General features: G+C 41.0%; 1 protein-coding gene across 1 annotated transcript; it reads left to right on the top strand.

The window, feature by feature from the left end:
* Nucleotides 1–45: 45 nt before the first annotated feature.
* Nucleotides 46–18,516, top strand: LOC139209343 (kinesin heavy chain-like). Its single transcript, XM_070838993.1, has 29 exons — nucleotides 46–174; nucleotides 4,007–4,094; nucleotides 4,181–4,254; nucleotides 4,694–4,798; nucleotides 4,921–4,969; nucleotides 5,079–5,134; nucleotides 5,295–5,382; nucleotides 8,783–8,907; nucleotides 9,072–9,176; nucleotides 9,776–9,924; nucleotides 10,188–10,336; nucleotides 10,496–10,674; nucleotides 10,975–11,043; nucleotides 11,240–11,446; nucleotides 12,126–12,272; nucleotides 12,450–12,638; nucleotides 12,765–12,882; nucleotides 13,099–13,160; nucleotides 13,435–13,544; nucleotides 13,771–13,872; nucleotides 14,172–14,232; nucleotides 14,344–14,415; nucleotides 14,972–15,076; nucleotides 15,544–15,760; nucleotides 15,870–16,044; nucleotides 16,265–16,344; nucleotides 17,132–17,171; nucleotides 17,472–17,557; nucleotides 18,308–18,516. Exons 1-28 carry the CDS (start codon nucleotides 46–48, stop codon nucleotides 17,548–17,550), a joined length of 3,129 nt encoding a protein of 1,042 aa, XP_070695094.1. The 3' UTR covers nucleotides 17,551–17,557; nucleotides 18,308–18,516.
* The last annotated feature ends 733 nt before the right edge of the window (nucleotides 18,517–19,249 follow it).

Consider the following 19,249-nt stretch of genomic DNA (forward strand, 5'->3'; position numbering starts at 1 on the left):
TCAGCAACATAAAGCAGCATCCTTCCTGCTCCTCCAATCTGCGCAATGGCCGATGTCCCAGCGGAGTGCAACATAAAAGTGCTGTGTCGCTTTCGCCCCCTGAACCAGTCGGAGATAATACGCGGAGACCAGTTCATCCCCAAATTCCAAGGAGACGACTCTGTCATCGTCGGGGTAAGTGAAGGGAGGCGCTTTGTTGTGCACCCAGGCCCTTCATCAATAAATCATCAGCTCGACCCATCTGTTTGGGTGGTGGGAAAACATGATGGTCGGTGCAGCTCAGGGAAATATCACACCTTACCACCCAAAAAAAAAAAATAAATAAAAAATCTGTCTGTCCCTGAAAGCTACAAAACACATTTGATACATGTGGTGATGTTAAAGTGCGCAAACTGGCCTCCTGCATCAGCTGATGTGGTCTGCACTGTGAAGCCTATGAATGAAACATGGCCAGCCTGGCAGTCATTAAACACTTTTCTGAAGACAGAGAGGCAGTAACATAACATTTACAACTGGGAGGTGCTTTATTTCTGTATGTAGGTCTTTATCCCCAATATAACCCCATAGTTTAGTAATAGTAATACACAACTAATACACTCGTCACAGTCAAATATAGGTGTATGACGTAGATTCATTAATCCTGGCTGGTTAATTAGACTCATTAACCTTTCCTTAATGCTGCCAGGGTGGGCTGGGCTCATTACTCAGCATTATATATTCAGATATTGTGGTGCAGGGGTGAAGTCTGGTGATGGTGTTTGTGGTGGATGTATATGTTTGGAGATTTGGGGGCTGGTGGAGCAAAATCTGAAGATGCTGTACTTGTGTTTTGTTTACGTTATGTGTGTAAGCACACCAATGCTATGCAACAAAATACCTAATTGAGTCTCTTTTAATTCTAATTTTTAATTGCAGGAGAGCGTATCCTCACTGAATTAGATTTTTAACAAAAAAAAGACGTTTTCATTAGTTTGAATTAGCATCTTATTACATTTTTGGGTATAACTGAATCATAGAAATATTATTCCAGGAGAAAAAAGCTTCCAGTGTAGCCTTATTTCATTGTTTTCTAAAACAGATCAAATTATCTTAAGAATTTTATGGAATTAAGGAATTTTTTCAGTTTTTTTAGGGCAGTGTTTGCCTTATTGTTGTTATTGTTCTTTTTTAAATACAGTTGTGCCATTTTAGTACTTTAATATCGACAAAACAGGTTTGATGATTTTGCTGCATAGAAGTCTTTGAGACTTGAGACTGATTTGATCATTCTTGTAGTTCACATTTACTCTAGAAATTCAGTGAAATTCATTGACATTGATCCTGTCGCTGGAAACCCAAATCATTCCAAACATTACCAGTGTGAGGGCCAAACGCTATAGGCTTATTGATCAGTTTCATTGAATTATTGGGAGTGTTCACACATTCATATGAACTATTCAACTATTCATATGAACTGTGGCTCTGCAGAACTGTCGTGATTTTATCAGTTTCAGTTGCTCGTATATGTCGGATGGGCTTCTTTGGTGTTTTATTTTCGGCCAAGTAACTCATGTCTGAGGAACGTTAAAAGAAACGTTAAAGAGTACATGAGTTCTGAAAGTAGAGAAATAGTTAGCTGTGGTTCACCTCTGGCTGATGCAAAGGGAGGAGTCACGCTGAAACTTTCTCCAGAGGTAATGGAAACATCTCGACCTGACCTTCCTCCCTCCTCTCAGCATGACGCTGGACAGTAGAGCTAGAAACTGATCTCTCTAATTGCCTAAAGAGAGGATCAATAATCATCCAGTGAGCTCGTGCATCATTCACTGACCTGCTTTCTCTTGTCTTTGGCTCCATCTGTCTGTCTGCCTGTCTCTCTTTGACTCTTTGAATGTTTCCCTGTTTTTTTCCCTCATCCTTCTCTCTCTATTTTGCAGCGCCGTCTTTCTCCCTCACCCTTGTCTCTCCTTTGCGCATCCATCTCCATTTTTATGTCTCTTTTTGTGCCTCCCTCGTCCTGGGAGTGGATGTCTCTCTCTGGTAAATCACTCCGTCATGGGGGCGGTCTGCAGATGAGTCAATTTGTTAATGACATTTAATACGCCTCGTGTTCTGGCAGCTCACGTTATTGTGTTGCATTGTGGCCTCTGTATCAGATGGGACGGTGACATTCAGGGGTTTATAACCTGGTTCCTGCAGTAAGAGTTGTCAGGGCTGAGTCACTCGTCTATGTGTCACCCAACAAAGGTTTTTTCTTTTGTCAAGGACCTGGTTTATGTTGGGGACAAATTTTGAAATGAACAAAATACATTCCTGATCAGTTATCCTCCACCATTTGATTAGAAGTGGCCCAAAAAATAAAATGCTGTTACAGAAAGAAAGCAGACATCAGTGTGTATTTTAGTCCTCTTTCATTTTCTACTGAGCTTTGCAGTAATTAAAATTCTGTAAACAGTGCAAGAGTTTTATTTTTTTGTATTCGTTGACCTACTTCCTTGTAGTTTGCACAAGTCTCATGCAAGATTATATATATACTATTGAAATTCTTTTTTTATAAACTAGATAGACTAACATCTGTAAATTAATGTATTTTTTTTATCAGGTGTTCATTTAATCAGCTGAGTCTTCATTCAAACTCTACACAAATGGGTATTTACAGCTTTACTGGACAGTAAATATGAGCATTTATCATTTATAGGACTGTTTCAACATGTTGGGAAAACTGCTTAATCACGCTCTTGTCGAGAAACTTTAGCTAGCTTACAAAGCACAAAGGTAGCTAAATGAGGAGCTAATTAGCTTAGCACAAAGACAGACAGACAGAAATAGTCTGGCACACAACCTCCTTAAAAGCACAACTTTTCATTTTTACACCTCAGCTTTTGTGCATATTAACCAAACTAGATTGAATTAATTATTGATTGAAGTACTGAGCTTTAGAGGTGTTGTTTGGCAGCTGTTTCCCTGTTTCCAGCCTTTGTTGCTAAGCTAAGCTAAGCTAAGCTAAGCTAACGGTCTTCAGGCTGTAGCTTCATGTTAATCAAAATATTCAAAATCAAAATATGACTTTAACAAAGATAAATGTCTTATTATTTTAGCATTCAGCAAAAACAACCACAACATGAATCTTGGTACACTGTCACAGCCTCATGGGAGATGTAGTTCTAACATACTAACAAAACAATTGTTCAAATCTTTGAATCCAGTAAAGCAATAGATATGAATTTATCTTAGAATATGAACAGAAAGCATGTGAGAATGAGACGAGCCACATTTATATATTTACAGATGCTGGAGTAACAGAAGCTTGTAAAGACTGATGAGCTGCACCCGGGGGTGCTGCAGAAAAGCTGCTAATAGCATTAATAGCTGTATACAGAGCTGTTAATGAAAGGCCCGCATTGCCTTTCATATGACTTTGTTCCCATGTTAGATATAACACCAGCAATGGAAAAAGAGCAGTTTTTTTAACAGCCTGGTTCTGTTATCTGAAGATGCCAGGTCCTGCATGAAATATGGCTCTGACTAGCTGGGAAAAAGAAGTACTGCAGAGCTGGCTTTCTCACTCTCTGCTGATATCATCTTCTTTTGATGTCTACTTGCTGTTGGGGAGAAAAAAGCAGCGTTGTACAAACCAGCCACAAAAATGCAAAAAACTGCAAAGATAGCATTTCGGTTTTTTTTTTATGTGAATAATATGTAACTACATGCCATCAGAATTGGCATTTAGAAGTTTTCACACGACAACAAGCAATATGTTTCTGTAGGACTGTAAAATGAATGTGTGTTTTGACATTTAAAGGTTTAAAACGGTGCACACTCATTTTACATGTGTGAGTGAACATGCAAACTGAGGTCAAATCAGATACCTCAGTCCGGCGCTGTGACCACCTCACAGGGCTGACATTATCTCCCAAAGCTGAGACTGATGTCTGGCTACAAGAAAAAACGACTCCTACCACATAACAGGAAAATATTAGAATTTGGAGATAAACAATCTTATATCTCTTATTTTTTTTGCTCACAGGGGAAGAACTTCTCGTTTGATCGGGTCTTTCCGACCAACACCACCCAGGAGCAGGTGTACAACACCTGTGCCAAGCAGATTGTCAAAGGTATGGACGATTAGTCACGTTGAGATATGTCTGACATTAGACATGCATGTGCTGTGTTCTCATTTGTTGTTCTGTTTTTCTCATAGATGTCCTCTATGGATACAATGGCACTATCTTCGCATATGGACAAACCTCCTCCGGAAAGACACACACCATGGAGGTACAGTATTCAGAGCATTAAAGTGCTGAATAAGTGAACATCAATATCATCCAACCAGTCCGATTTAGAAAGCTGTATACCGCTAGTTCCAATGTGTTCAACCATGGTTAAGTTTTTCATAGATTCAGTGGTTATTTTGGGGATTTTTTATTTTTTTTTGGTCAAAACAATTAATCAAGAAAGCAGAATGTCATGATTTGCATTTCTAAGATTCATGTTAATGTCACTAGAAACTGCACCACCAGTCTGTCTCCCTTCTTTTTCTACTTCTCTTGGTTCTACCAGGATAGCGTTTCCTGTCCTCAGATTCAATTTAACAGACATGTTATGAGAATTGAAAGGCATGATTGCATGAAGTCTCCATTAACCTCTGACCCTGGACAGCCATCACCATCTCACTCCTAGTTATACCTTACCTATCTGTGACTTCCTGTTTCAGGGCAAGCTGCACGACCCTCACCAGATGGGTATCATTCCTCGCATCGCTGAGGACATTTTCAACCACATCTTTGCCATGGATGAAAACCTTGAATTCCACATCAAGGTGCTTTATTTGATGAGTCACACGTGTTATTGTGCTGAGATGTGATATGTTTCTTCTTAAAGCATTTAGTTTTACTGAAACAGAGATAATTTGATTCCCCATTTTTTTTCTCTCTCGTCCAGGTTTCATACTTTGAAATCTACATGGACAAAATCCGTGATCTTCTGGATGGTTAGTGCAAATGAGCTCTGCATGAATCACCTGCGGCAGTATTTTGATTTGTCGTACTTTGCTCTAAAATGTTTAAAAGCACTCATTTAAAATGTTTCCCTGCTTTCAGTGACAAAGACCAACCTGTCTGTCCACGAGGATAAGAACAGGGTGCCATATGTCAAGGTTTGTGAACGTGTTTTCTGTGTCGTCTTTTTTTAGGAGAAAATCTGTCTGTGTGCTGCATCACATTCACGGCACTAAGCCTGTCTAATATTCTGTTTCTCTTTTGTTCTCTCCTCTCATTTCCTCTCCTCTCGTTTGTTCTTGCCCCCCCCCCCTGCAGGGATGCACTGAGCGTTTTGTCTCCAGCCCAGATGAGGTTATGGATGTGATCGACGAGGGCAAAGCTAACCGCCATGTTGCTGTGACCAGTGAGTCTTTATCTTATGATATTGTTTTTCCAACACAGGCTATACAGTAGGCACATCACAGCACAAATACATGCACATATATTAATGCTTACAGTGGAGCATTTTGCAGTCCTCCATCTTGAGAACAAAGTAAGTTCTCTTCTTCCTCTGCGTCCATGTTTGAGCACGAGATCTAGCTCCTCTTCAGTGCCGGCAGCAGCGCTCACATCTCGTTACTGACGCGTGATGTGACAGCTGAAGTCATGTGGCCTGTTATTGTGTCTTGTTATGTAATCTTCGTGTGACAGCCCACTATAATGTTCAAGCTTCATTCATTCTTATAGAGAAAAGAAACAGGATCCTGTCAGATGGAATTCACTGTACAGTAATTGGCAGCAATGGACAGTTTTTTCGTGTGGTCACAGCGTCTCTGCCCGGAGCCATTATCTCATTTAAGTCATTCCTAGTAACAAACACAAACAGCTCCTACTCCTTGCGCGTCTAATAAGATGGTTTCTATCTGCAGTTTATTACAGTATTCAGTATGCTTATCTTTAATTTGATGTCGCAAAACCTTCAAAACACAAGAAATAACGGCTCTCAGATCTGTGATTCCAGCACCTGTGCTGCTGACTCACTGCCCGAAGGTCCAGTAATATTATCTGACTAATGGCTCCAACACTGCAGGTTTACTGGTCAGAGTGATACCTTAGCTTCATTGTGCAAGATGTCTTTGCAGTGTGAAAAAAACTGCCAAAAATGACCAGATTACCCTTCATAACTTATTGTTTTTAATAATTAATTATTTCTGATTATTTTTAACAATTATGGTACCCGGCTGACTGAAGTTTAGTCAGTTACTTGTTCTGTGGAGTCTTATGCTGACTCACAGGGCTGAGCTGAAGTCGACTGAAGTTAAGACCAGATGAGCTTTGGGATTCAGTGCTCAACAAAAACACCAGGACTGCTTCACTGTAATAAATCTCAACCTGTCTAGTTGTCCCGTCTTCAGGGTTAATGCATTTTGTGCCTCTGTGTGTTTTTTCGTCCATACATAAGACTTTCTGTGACATTTTCAAGAAATCAGTGATTTTATTTTGCCATTTTCTGTAAAGCGATTAGACCTGTATGCATTCTTATTTAAGAGGATCAATGTGACTGACACTATGTTAGAGGTAAATTGAACAATATATTACAATACTAGAAACTCTAATAAATTACTGATTAAAGCAGTCATCTAAGTATGTGGCTATCTTATTGATGTTAAATACATTCATTTCTATAATGATATTAATCCAGTGAAAAAAGTAAAATTCACCCTGAAAAACATAAAATTGAGCAACATGAGTCAACACCACCATCAAATCAACACAGCATATCGTGGACTCTCAATAGTAGAGTAATTCAAATGCTATTTATCTGGTGCAGTTAATTCATCATGTCAGGGCATTTTGCAAATTACATTTTGAGCTGCAGTTCCAAATGCTGAATGGCTCGTACATTGACATTCCCTGCGACGAGTCGTTAATCACCTTAAACTGAATCACTGCAGCTTCCTGACAATGATAATCTGACCCCAGCATGCAAGTAATAAGCCAGAGAGATGAATTACTCGTCAGAGAGACACTCACATTCAAAATACACTAGATTAGATACACCAGATGGTGTAAGAATGATGGAAAAAGAAATGAAAAAAGAGCAAAAATTCAAAACTTATTTTATCACTTTTAAATAATTTCAAGCTGAAGACCAAAAACAGACAACATCTTAACCTCAGTTATCATTCTCCAGTGCTGTTCAAAATGCGTTTAACTTTGTTATACACACGAATATAGCTCGCTTATATATGTAGTTATGAAGAGTTGAGAGGCAGAAAGATGCTTAATCTTGATTTATATATGATAAAAGATGTGTATGCACCTTGGGGCTTAATTATAGTGGTTTATATTCTCTCCAAAGCTTTTTGTCTCTTACGTAAGTTGGACAAAACCAAAATGCTCATATCAATGATAAATATTTATGCTCAGCAGAATTTGAATAAAATTATTTGCCCAAAGTCAGCTGGGATTGGCTCCAGCCCCCCCACGACCCTGACAGATAAGTGGTATAGATAATGGATGGATGGATGGATTTTCTATGCAGACATGCAGGCACTTACCCAGCCGTTGAGTTATTGGCTGTGAGAGTTTTGAGTGCTGCTTGTCTGTAAAGATGAAAGCAAAGGTTGCTCGTCTGGCACAGACCACTATAAAGGAACATGGGTGTTTAATTCATCCATCCACTGAGCAGATCTATGAGTGGTCTCTCCCCGAGCAGGACAATAAAATACTGTCTGACGCAACTCATGCTCTTCACACTGAGCTGTAGCTTGTGCTTTGGCAGAGCATACAAGGTCCTTCTTTGCATGTAAAATCATTATAAATATTCATTGCTGCCTATGTGTTAAGACTCTAAGTAAACAGCGTTATTGTAATGGGGTTGTATAACAGCCATGAATAGAAAGTATGAGCTAAAAAAATGTGTGGGCTTTGTATTTTATGGATTTTATCTACTTGTAACGGAGATGATGTATGTTGACTGGATGCCAAGACAAATTTCTTTTGAAGAATCTCTTTTAAAAAAAGACATTTAGAAATAACCCATAAAAGTCTCCACACCAGAGAAATTGTAATAATATGATCAACAATCAAATACAACAATCTAGCTTTGAAAATCGACTGAGTGTCAGCAGCAGCAGATCAGATTTGCTTAGGGCTGCGCTCCCGAGCAGCACAGTCTTTTCCTGGTTGAGGCCTGCTGACTCACTGTGCTGCAGGGCTGCGTGCTGATAGCAGATTAATGGGGGTGACGCTCTGCAGACACCGAGCTGATGCCCTCAGATATCATCTGCAGAGAAACCTGAACTCACCATCTGTGAGGAGGTCCGATGAAGAGATCTGCACTCTGTGAAATGATGATATCATTCTGATGCAGTAATGACTTGCTCTGGGTGACAAAACAGAGACATGGAAGATGCAAATGCACAAACGAATGGCAAATTAATCTGTCAGTAGTCTCACTGCATTAAAGTGGACATGATCCTAAGAACTGCAAAGAAATGTGAATAATAATTTGTATGTTTTTAATAACAAGGTCAAAATTACCACGACCAGACATGGTTTGTCATAGTCTACTCTTTTTCATTTTGACGTCAGTAGTAAAAATAATCTGTTCCTGGTACACCTGCAACTTTTGTAAGAAAATAAAAGCATGACATGATTTAAAAAATTTGATCAGATCTCATTTGTGGGTTCTTTATCCCACCAAAAAGGATTTAAGCACCAGTTTTGAAGAATTTTGTATCAGAAGTTTTAGGGCTGCAGGGAAACCTCTTTGCTTTTTGTCTTCCCCTGACTGCTATGTTGCTTCTGTCTCCGTGCAGACATGAATGAACACAGTTCCCGCAGCCACAGTATCTTCCTGATCAACATCAAGCAGGAGCATGTAGAGACTGAGCAGAAACTCTGTGGAAAACTGTACCTTGTGGATCTGGCTGGCAGTGAGAAGGTAGGAGACATTGAGGAAGAAAGATTGTTTTTAAATCACCGGCTCCCTGCCTGCTCTTCGGCTGCTTCAAATGAATCACTTCATAATGATTGTTTCTGCGCTTTTCTTCAGCTGTTCATCGCACACGTTTGTCTTCACTTGCTCTGCCTCTTTCTTTATTCCAGGTCAGTAAGACTGGAGCTGCAGGAGCCGTCCTGGATGAAGCTAAAAACATCAACAAGTCTCTTTCTGCTCTGGGCAATGTCATCTCTGCCTTGGCTGAGGGCACGGTGAGCCACATTCACCCTACCTTCCTCTTTTTGTTTGAACAGTACAGGAACAATTGAGACTCTGTGCCTCAAGATTTACAGTCAAATGCATTGGCAGACATATAGATTTGGATCAAAGTGAGTAGATCAGCAAAATAGTATGAAGCTTACTCATGCTTTACACAACTTAGGCTTCACTAACACTGATGTGTTGCCACCGTCAGACCGTCCTGTCGACTTGTTAATGAAATGCATCCTGCCCAGTACCCGCAACCTTCTTTTCTTTCTGCCAACTCAACAGGTTTGGCAGTGAAATGCCAAACCTCTCCCTGCCAATTATAAGATTAGTTTGATGCAGCACAATCAATCTGACACTTTTGACAGCAGATTTTGGGTTTGTTAGAATCCAAAATAGAGAAATGAAAATCCTGTTTGCTGAACATGGCACAAAAGTGAGAAAATCAGGATATTTGGCATTTCTTTCATTCTTTTCCACTCTCTTAAACTTGATTTTCCCTCTCTCTTCCTCTTTAATTATCCTCTTGTCTGTGCTCCTTCCTTCTTTCATCTTCCCTCCCTCCGTCTTTCCTTCCTCTCTCCTCCTTTTCTCTTTCTTGCAGAAAACTCACGTGCCGTACCGTGACAGCAAAATGACCCGCATCCTGCAGGACTCCCTCGGTGGGAACTGTCGCACCACCATGTTCATCTGTTGCTCTCCATCCAGCTACAACGAGGCTGAGACCAAGTCGACTCTGATGTTTGGACAACGGTAGATACATCTGTGGATACAGCCAAGGCCTCTTTGGAAAGAAATAATACTTTTTAAAAAATATCAACCGCTACACTGAGAATGAAAACCAAAAAAACCTAAATACGTTTTCAGCTTTTTCACATGCTTCCACATTTTTAGCAGGGAACAAAATTATTATATTTATGCCATTGACATCATCAGTCCTTTCTTTAATCGCCTAGAAAGCTAATTCACATTTCCCCCTGTGTCTTTCTCTTTCTCTTTGTCTGCTTCTGTCACAGTGCCAAGACCATCAGGAACACCGCCTCTGTCAACCTGGAGCTGACGGCGGAGCAGTGGAAGAGGAAGTACGAGAAGGAGAAGGAGAAGAACAAGACCCTGAAGGAGACCATCCAGAGGCTGGAGGCTGAGGTCAACCGCTGGAGAAATGGTGAGACACATTAAATGATTTCTGACTGACTGACTTCCAGCAGGAGCTTTGTTTCAGCTGTATAACTTAAACTCTTCTGCGCTTACAATACAAACAAAACCGTATTATTCTCATGTATTTGTGTCTCTGTCCTCTTTGACCCATCGCCCCTCCCCTTAGGAGAGGACGTGCCTGAGACTGAGCGTACCACGTCCGACATAGTGACCCGTATCGAGCCTGTGGAGGAGCGCCCCATTTTGGACAATGACACCTCCTCCATTGTGGTCCGCATTTCTGAGGAGGAGCGTCAGAAGTACGAGGAGGAGATACGCAAGCTGTACAAGCAGCTGGATGACAAGGTCCAGACACAAAAACACAAACACTTCTACTTCTGCTCCACTTTAATTCCACCTCCATATATATATATATAACGTGTAAATGCAGATGTTGTTTTTATAATCAAAGATATATAGGGATATTTCTAGTGTCCTTCTCAGTATTTAACACTTGCAAAATGTTATACACTGATATGTAATTATGGATTTATAAACGGAAAACCCATTTATAAATCCAGCCTACACAACTTTCATCCACACTTTGAAGTGATGAGTCTGGATTGTAATGAAGTTGGTGTTCATCATACTGTCATGTTTATGCAGGATGATGAGATCAACCTGCAGTGTCAGTTGGTTGAGAAACTGAAGCAGCAGATGCTGGACCAGGATGAGGTCAGTACACAAAAAGTCACACAAATGCACACTGTATGCACACAGACTATGTTAATATAAGCTTATAATCAAGCTCCAGCTTTTAAACAGCCCCTTAAAGAATTTTTGACAGGATAAAATGTTGTCATTTTTAAAACCAAAATGTCTTAACTGAACCTGTCCCACTCTCTCCTGCTGTTTTCTCTCCTCCCTCCAGCTCCTGGCCTCATCTAAGGGCGATGGGGACAAGGTCCAGGCTGAACTTGGCAGGCTGCAGGTGGAGAGCGACTGTGCCAAGGCTGAGGTGAAGGAGGTGCTGCAGGCTCTGGAGGAGCTGGCCATCAACTACGACCAGAAGAGCCAAGAGGTGGAGGAGAAAGGCCTGCAGAACCAGCTGCTGGCTGACCAACTGTCCCAGAAAATGGTACGTTTCAAAGGAATGGTGTGAGTGTGAGATTGACGGATGGAGAGATGAATCAGAGACAGGAGGTGGAACAGAAGGACTCACTCACTCGCTGCTCTACAGAGACAATGAGTGGAAAATACTGCAGGAATTATAAGGCAATTGCATGGAGAAAAAGTGTTAAATCCTTTTCACACTGGTGTTTAGCTTATTGCCTCTTCTAAGGACGTTGTCAGTCCTATTATGTTTATTGTGATACATAAACACTGACATGACTGAATGTCATTGTCTCGTAATTGGTGGTCAATTTCTTCTCCCAGGACCTAAAAGAAATCACCACAACAACTTTGCCATTTAAATGAAACTTATTACTTATGGCATTTCACCTATAGGTGGTGTTAGCATCCTGATCATTTAGGCTAACTCAGTTTCGACTCATGTTTTCGACAATTCATTCTTGTTTCTCGTCCTAATGTTCCTGGACAGGTTTTAGATCTTGACCATAATGACCTCCAACAACAAAGCCTCCGTTCCCTTTTTTTGAGTGACTCATACTTATAAACTATATGTTTTAAAAATGTGTGGATCTCCTGGTTTCTGGATGTACATTAAACAGAGGTATGTGGTCTCAGGATGCTTTCTGTTGGAAAATGGTTGTAAACCCTCACTGCATCTCTTTTTCTCTTTCTGTCTGTAACAGGCCAGTCTGATGGAGCTGGAGGCAGAGCTGTCTCGTATGCAGGAAGTGAGCGGTCAGCAGAGGAAACGCATCGCTGACGTCCTCAATGGTCTGATGAGGGACCTCAGCGAGTTCAGCACCATCGTGGGCAACGGGGAGATCAAGCTGGTAAGAGCTGAATCACTGTATTGTGGTTTGAATTAGAGGTCAAACTGTACACATTTGGTAGGTTCACTAAACAACTCAGTGTGTGATCTCATTGAGTTTCCTCTATATCCTGTTCTGGTGCTCACTACTGGCGGGGAAATTGTGGAAGTGAAAATAATTTTGTTCTCCAATCCTCAGCCGGTGGAGATCAGCGGTGCGATTGAGGAGGAGTTCACAGTGGCTCGCCTCTACATCAGCAAGATCAAGTCGGAGGTGAAGAGCATGGTGAAGCGCTGCCGCCAGCTGGAGAACATGCAGCTGGAGTGCCACCGCAAGATGGAGGAAACCGGGAGGGAGCTCTCCTCCTGCCAGCTCCTCATCTCTCAGGTGTGGGACGGAGGCAGAGGAACAGAATGGGAGGGGAAGAGGTGGAACTGAAGGAAGGCTGCGTGAATTAATCACTTATTGTAGTTTCTCATGGCTGGGTTTTTATGTCTTTTTAAAATGTCCCAGCATGAGGCCAAGATTCGCTCTCTGACGGAGTACATGCAGAGCGTGGAGCAGAAGAAGAGGCTGCTGGAAGAGAGCCACGACTCCCTGAGCGAAGAGCTGGCTAAGCTGCAGGATCGGGGTAACACACACACCACATGTGTACACATACACCAAAATAGTGCTGCAGAATTATTAGCACAGTTACTGAATTAATGTGCAAACCAAAGGAAGTAGGAGATGATCTATCCTCTTCACACAACATAAACCTATTTTAAAGAAATTCTTAGGTATTCTGAAGGTGTTGTTAGGTGTTTGCTCTGTGGTGAATGCTATCCTCCTCTTTGTCTTCTACCAGATAACTCCATGCTTGAGGAGAAGGAGGGAGAGAAGGGTGAGATTGAGGATGGAAATGTGAAGGTAATTTTTATTATTATTCATTACAAGCCTGACATCTGAGTGTTCTGATGGGCGTCCTGTCACCCCTGAACAGGACAGAAGCAAAGCACTCATTATTTAGATCTCACTCTTTTGCTCCATTTCATTCCAGATCTGTATTTTTACACTCTATGGTGCTGCATGATGACCTGAGCCCTCATTTTGTTTTAAATGTATTTATTTACTTATGTTAGTTGTCACTGTTGAAGACGGCATCTTTGGAGAGACGTTGTACTTTTGCTCTTTTAATTTCCAGAAGACAATTCGTCAGCAGGGGGAGTCTCACCGTGGCCTCCATCACAAGCAGCTGGCCCGTCTGCGGGATGAGATCAATGAGAAGCAGAGGATCATTGATGAGCTCACTGAGTCCGTGACTCATCTTAATTTGTTCTTTCTAATTACACAAAGAAACTGTAGATACTATGATTTGTTATTATCAGTCATTATATGCATGCCTGTTTTCATACTGTGTTCTGTAATCGGTTACATAAACACTTATGCGGTATATTAATTTAAATCTAAACTCTTCCCTTTCTCTTTCTCTTTGTCTTTCTCTTTCGGGAACATGTGTGCTGTTATTTCACACCTCCAGTCGTAACTCCAAGCTGGAGCTGGAGCTGGCTCAGGTTCGTGCTGACTATGAACGCCTGAAGAGTCAGGACAGCACCAAGAGCGAGCGCCTGGAGGAGCTCTCGTAAGTGTTCGGGAGGTCCATTTCCTCACACTCAACTTCTCCGTGTGGTTGAAACAAAGGCCTCACTGTAAAATACTTCATGTGTAGGATGAAAATGTCATCCCAACTTCCCAAGTTGATGATTTCTGGTGGTGTTTTTATCGTCATTTGAATGGAGAATATAAGAACGAGGATAGATTTGATAGAGTCCAGTCTCCCTTCCCTACCAGCAGAGGGCACTCTAAACAACAACAGTGATATTACATTGCCCTGAAGTACACAGAAATATTATATTATTTGTTTTTTGCTGTTTCTGTCAGATTCTTGCATGAGCGCCACGAACAGACCAAACAGGACTTGAAGGGTCTGGAGGAGACTGTCGTGAGTAAAACATTCACCACTATAATGAAACATTGTCCCATGCTGTGTCTCAGCTCTCCTTTCTTTTGTATCCAGACATGTCTTCCTAACCTCCATCTGTCTGTCCTCCAGGCCCGCGAACTCCAGACCCTCCACAACCTGCGCAAGCTGTTTGTTCAAGACCTCACGTCGCGGGTTAAAAAAGTAAGCAGCTCAAAGATGATGAGAGAAGGCAGTTCCTTAGGAAATTTTGTTTTTTAATCATGTTAAGGGGGATATTAATGAATCTGTGACCTGAATACCCTGATAAATCTCAGCAGGAATAGCAACAACATCCCCCATCCCTCTAATCCCCTTGACCTTTTGATATAATATATGTGACACAAGAAATTCACTTTTTGTGTAGACTCATGGATTAAAGATCCAACAGAAAGGCCTTGCATGGAGGTCACATGTCAATATGAAAAATAATGGATGAACAACTCTTGTATTTTTCCTTTTCGGCACATTGTACTGTATATTGATTGTAAGTGACATGTGGATGGTTGTGCTCCACAAAGGCTCCAAAGTGAATTTTAAAAGTAGAAGTCACAGGTCTTCTCGTGGTAATCAGTGAGTCACTGGAATTTAAAAACACTTCCGGCAGCCCCCATCAGGTGTCACAGTAATTTTTTGCCAGGCGACAATAGAAAAAAACCTCTTCCTCTACTTTGCTTTCTATTTATTTTCTCTCTGTCCCTCTTCATCGTCCTCTCTGCAGAGTTCCGAAATGGAACCTGATGATAGCGGGGGGTCTTGCACCCAGAAGCAGAAGATTTCCTTTCTTGAGAATAACCTGGACCAACTTACAAAGGTTCACAAACAGGTGAGAAACACACAGAAAGAATGAGAGGAACTGCAGCTTTTGGTAATGTAACCACAGTCTGCAGTTTAGATTGTATTAGATCAGGAGAGTAATTCTGGCATTTTCATTCTACGACATGCAGCCATTTTGGGGGGATGTTTACTGTTTCTTGCACAAAGTACACTTCCCCTCACACCAGAAAAATGGTCTGTTGACATTTTGAACACACCATAAGTAGAGTAATTACCGTATGGTGAAACTCCACAGATTGTTTTTGACATAAAGACATTTTGCAGCTTGCTCCCCTAAATGTCTTTCTTCTAGGTGGAGGTGAAGAGCAAATTGGAAGCGACCAAATTATATTGCATCATATTCCTGTCATTGAGTGGCTTTTGTGTATTTTTACCTCTTGGAGTAATTTTAAAACTATCCTAATTTTCCACTCTGCCATCTCTCACCCCTCCTTCTCTCTCTCCCTTCGCCTCCAGCTGGTTCGTGACAATGCAGATCTGCGTTGTGAGCTTCCAAAGCTGGAAAAACGTCTTCGGTCTACTGCTGAGAGAGTTAAGGCCCTGGAGACTGCACTGAGGGATGCTAAGGAGGGTGCCATGATAGACCGCAGGCGCTACCAGCAGGAGGTTGACCGCATCAAGGACGCCATGAGGGCAAAGAGCACCATGAGGCGCCCCCACGCTGCACAGATCGGTACAGCACGGAAAATTAATCATTACAGCAATTCTGATATTTTAAACTGGCTTTTTCTTTTGTTTAACGTCTTTGGGCTGCAGTAACAGTAACTTTATCAACCCAACAGCCAAGCCAGTGAGACCGAAGCAGCTGCCCGTCTGCTCTCCCACCAACCCGTTCTACACTTACCTCCGCACCGCTGAACAAGCCAACACCTACAGCAACGCCCTCTTCCAGAGCAGCCTGACACAGCCGACCTCCGCAGGCGTCAACTGCAACCCCAACTCTGTCCAGAACAACACGTGAGATTAAATCTTCTCTTCCAACTTTTTTTTTAAAGTCAGGTCTGTCCATAGTCACTGATACTTCTGTCCAGAAGAGTCTGCACTAATAAGATTGATCATTCTGTGTTGTTTCCATTCATCCAAACATTTGACTATAACCTTCTACTGTCAAGTGTCTCTTTTTGATATTAACTATCGCTGTGTTTGTTTTCTGTGTCCTCTGTGATGTTTTACACAGAGTTTCCACAGCACTGGGCTACAGAGCAGGCAGATATAATGGAGACACACTGGAGTCCTACCCACTCAACATTGACAATGGTATGTACAAGAGCACACACAAACTAATATTCACGTACAGTGAATGTCTGTGTGTATGTGTGTGCACGTGTTAACATAGTTTAGCATCAAATCTGTTTTTATCATGAGAACCTTGATAGTTATTGTTTGTCAGGAACTGTTTTTATATCAATGCAGATACATTATTATATTAAAAGCGAGGCAAAGGCAAGGAAAATATATTTATATAGCACCATTCAGACAGCGCAATTCAAAGTGCCTTGCAGGGACATGAAACGCAATAAAAACAAGACAGAAACATTATTTGATAATTGCATGTAAAAGATAAAAACCAGCACAAGCAAATAAAAAGTTAAAGCTTAAGAGAAAATGCATTTAAAAGACAATAAAAACATGAGCATCAATTTTATATATATATGTATATATATATATATATATATATATATATATATATATAGGGTCAATTAATTGATTGATTAATAATGAGTTTAAATAAAGTAAAAGTTGTATTAATATTGCTCATGCTCATCCAGTTCACCTCCTGGGTACCGCTAAGGTGCCCTTCAGCAAGGCACCGAACCTCTAACTGCTCCGGGGGAGCCGTTATGTGGTAGCACATCACTCTACCGTCTCTCCCCACAGTTGTTTGTCTCTTGGTCCTGTGTATGTGCATCTGTATTTTGGGCCTGTGTGTGTGTGTGCGTGTGTGTGTAAAAGTGTACAATGGAGTGAAAAAACAGGATTAACAAATTAATTCTTCCTCTTCTATCAAATCAATGAAATTACACTATTGTTTTGTTACCAACAGGTAACAGCATCAGTGAAACGAGAGACATTAATGACAACAGGTGAGGATTTCAGTTTCAGTTCACAGTAAAACAGCAGTAAGACTAGATGAGGATAAATCCATGTTAAACATTGAACAGTATTTTTAGTTCTGTAAGATAAAGGAAGAATGAATACATTTGTGTTGGAGCCTTTGAATTGGGATTCTTTTCATATTGTTGTTAGTTTTCTTGTCATTATGGCTCCTACACATTATGGGGCCGTTATTAAATGTGGTTTCTAGTACGAGTGATGTACAGTAAATAATTCTGATTATGCTGTTGTTTGTCTGACTGTTTGTGTTTGTGTATCTAAATTAACAGGAGCGATGTTCACTGTGGCAGTGAGGTGGATGATTCAAACAGGCACTACGTCATTCAGCAGGAAACCACTGCAAGTTAATGCCATGGTAATTATCATAAGTGCACTGACTCATACACACACACACACACACACAATACAAATGCTGAGAACATTTCAGGCCAAAGTCTGTCTTTGAACTTGTCTGAGTGCATTATGAAAATGAACTCACAGAGTTGAAGCTTACGATTTTAATTTATCTTATCTTGTTAAGGGACTATTTTGAAATATCTCTTTCTCTTTTCGCATTCATTTTGCACCTGAGGCAGCTCATCAGCAAAATCGTATATAAACAAAAAGAACAAAAATCACATGATCCTTTTCACGGTGTCCAAGTTAGCTCATTGTTCTCTAAATTTTATATCAGAGAATTGGGGGAAATATTTTTTGTAACTGAAGTGGTAACACAAATTTGAAACACATAAATAAATAAATAAAAACTGCCATGCAAGATGGAGTGTGTGGGTGGGGGGGGGGGGGGGGGGGGGGGGGGGGAGAACTGAAACTTCACTTTCCTAACACATTGCCATGAACTGGAAACCAGTGGCTGTCTGGAAGAAAATTGGGTGTACAGTGTACAGGCTTATGGTATCCTTTGGAAAATGGATGTCAATAAATGAAAAGTATATCAGTTTGATTAGTTAAAATAAACAAAACCACTTGTATGATCCTTTAATGAGAAAAAACAGAAAGGTCATATATAATCTTTAATAATCATTAATGTATAATCTTTGAAAAGAACTTTTAACAGAATTCTGTATTTCTCAGGCAATCACTTTCTTTTGTTGTCTCTCTCCAGAAGATGACCAAACACTGTACCTGTCCAAGGACCCTCGCCTCCCATCTGCATGCAGCCTGTCTCTCCCCGTCCCGCCACTGCATCACCGATGAGGATGATGAAGATCTGTAGCCCCTGTAGTCTTCTAACTAGATGAAGCCCCACCTGCTCCTATGGTGAACTCTCTCACCCTCAGGTTTGGGGTCCAGTCTCTTTCAGTTCAATCAGCGCAGGAAGCAAATTAAAACAGAATCAGCTTCTTTTTTTTTTTTTTTTAAATACAGAATTTCCGCTGTGATCTCTCAATCAATCAATTTGTCACCAGATCCCACTGATGCTGATTACCTCCTGAGGTGGTTGAACTGAACCTGGGCCCCATCCCTGATTACTTAGTACACACATGTTGTAAATAATAGTGCTGTATACTCCAGTAGAGGTTTTTGACCAGCAACTGTTTGTGTGAATGCACAGCCTTCACCGTCCCCTGCACACATCTTCTTAAGGGCATCATGTAGATGACATACTGTGGGCAGACATGACCTTTTTCTCTGTCGTAAATAAGAGTATAGTGTGTAATGCCAGCTTGTAACAGAAGACCCACACTCTGCATGCATGTCGCTTAGCGGGTTAGCTTTCAAATCTTTGCATGCATCCTGATTCCAGTCAGGAGCCGGTATGCTGCGAGAGAACCGTCTGATCGACTTCGACAGATGTCACACACACACACACACACACAGGGAAAAAAAAAGAGAGAGCTGGTTTCCCTTAATCCTGATCTTAATGCTTTAGATTTTCTATTTTAAACTAAAACTGGGCTGTTGTGTTAATGTGGCTTAAACACTGGATAAACAACAATAACACATCTGGGTCTGGTTTTAATTTAATAGAAGAGGACATGAGATCGGAAAATCAGCCCTGACTTTCAGTCTGAATCGAGGAAACCTTTTGTAATTGCTTTGATAC

The sequence above is a fragment of the Pempheris klunzingeri genome, chromosome 11 (assembly GCF_042242105.1).
Source record: "Pempheris klunzingeri isolate RE-2024b chromosome 11, fPemKlu1.hap1, whole genome shotgun sequence".
In the NCBI taxonomy this organism is placed as follows: domain Eukaryota; kingdom Metazoa; phylum Chordata; class Actinopteri; order Acropomatiformes; family Pempheridae; genus Pempheris; species Pempheris klunzingeri.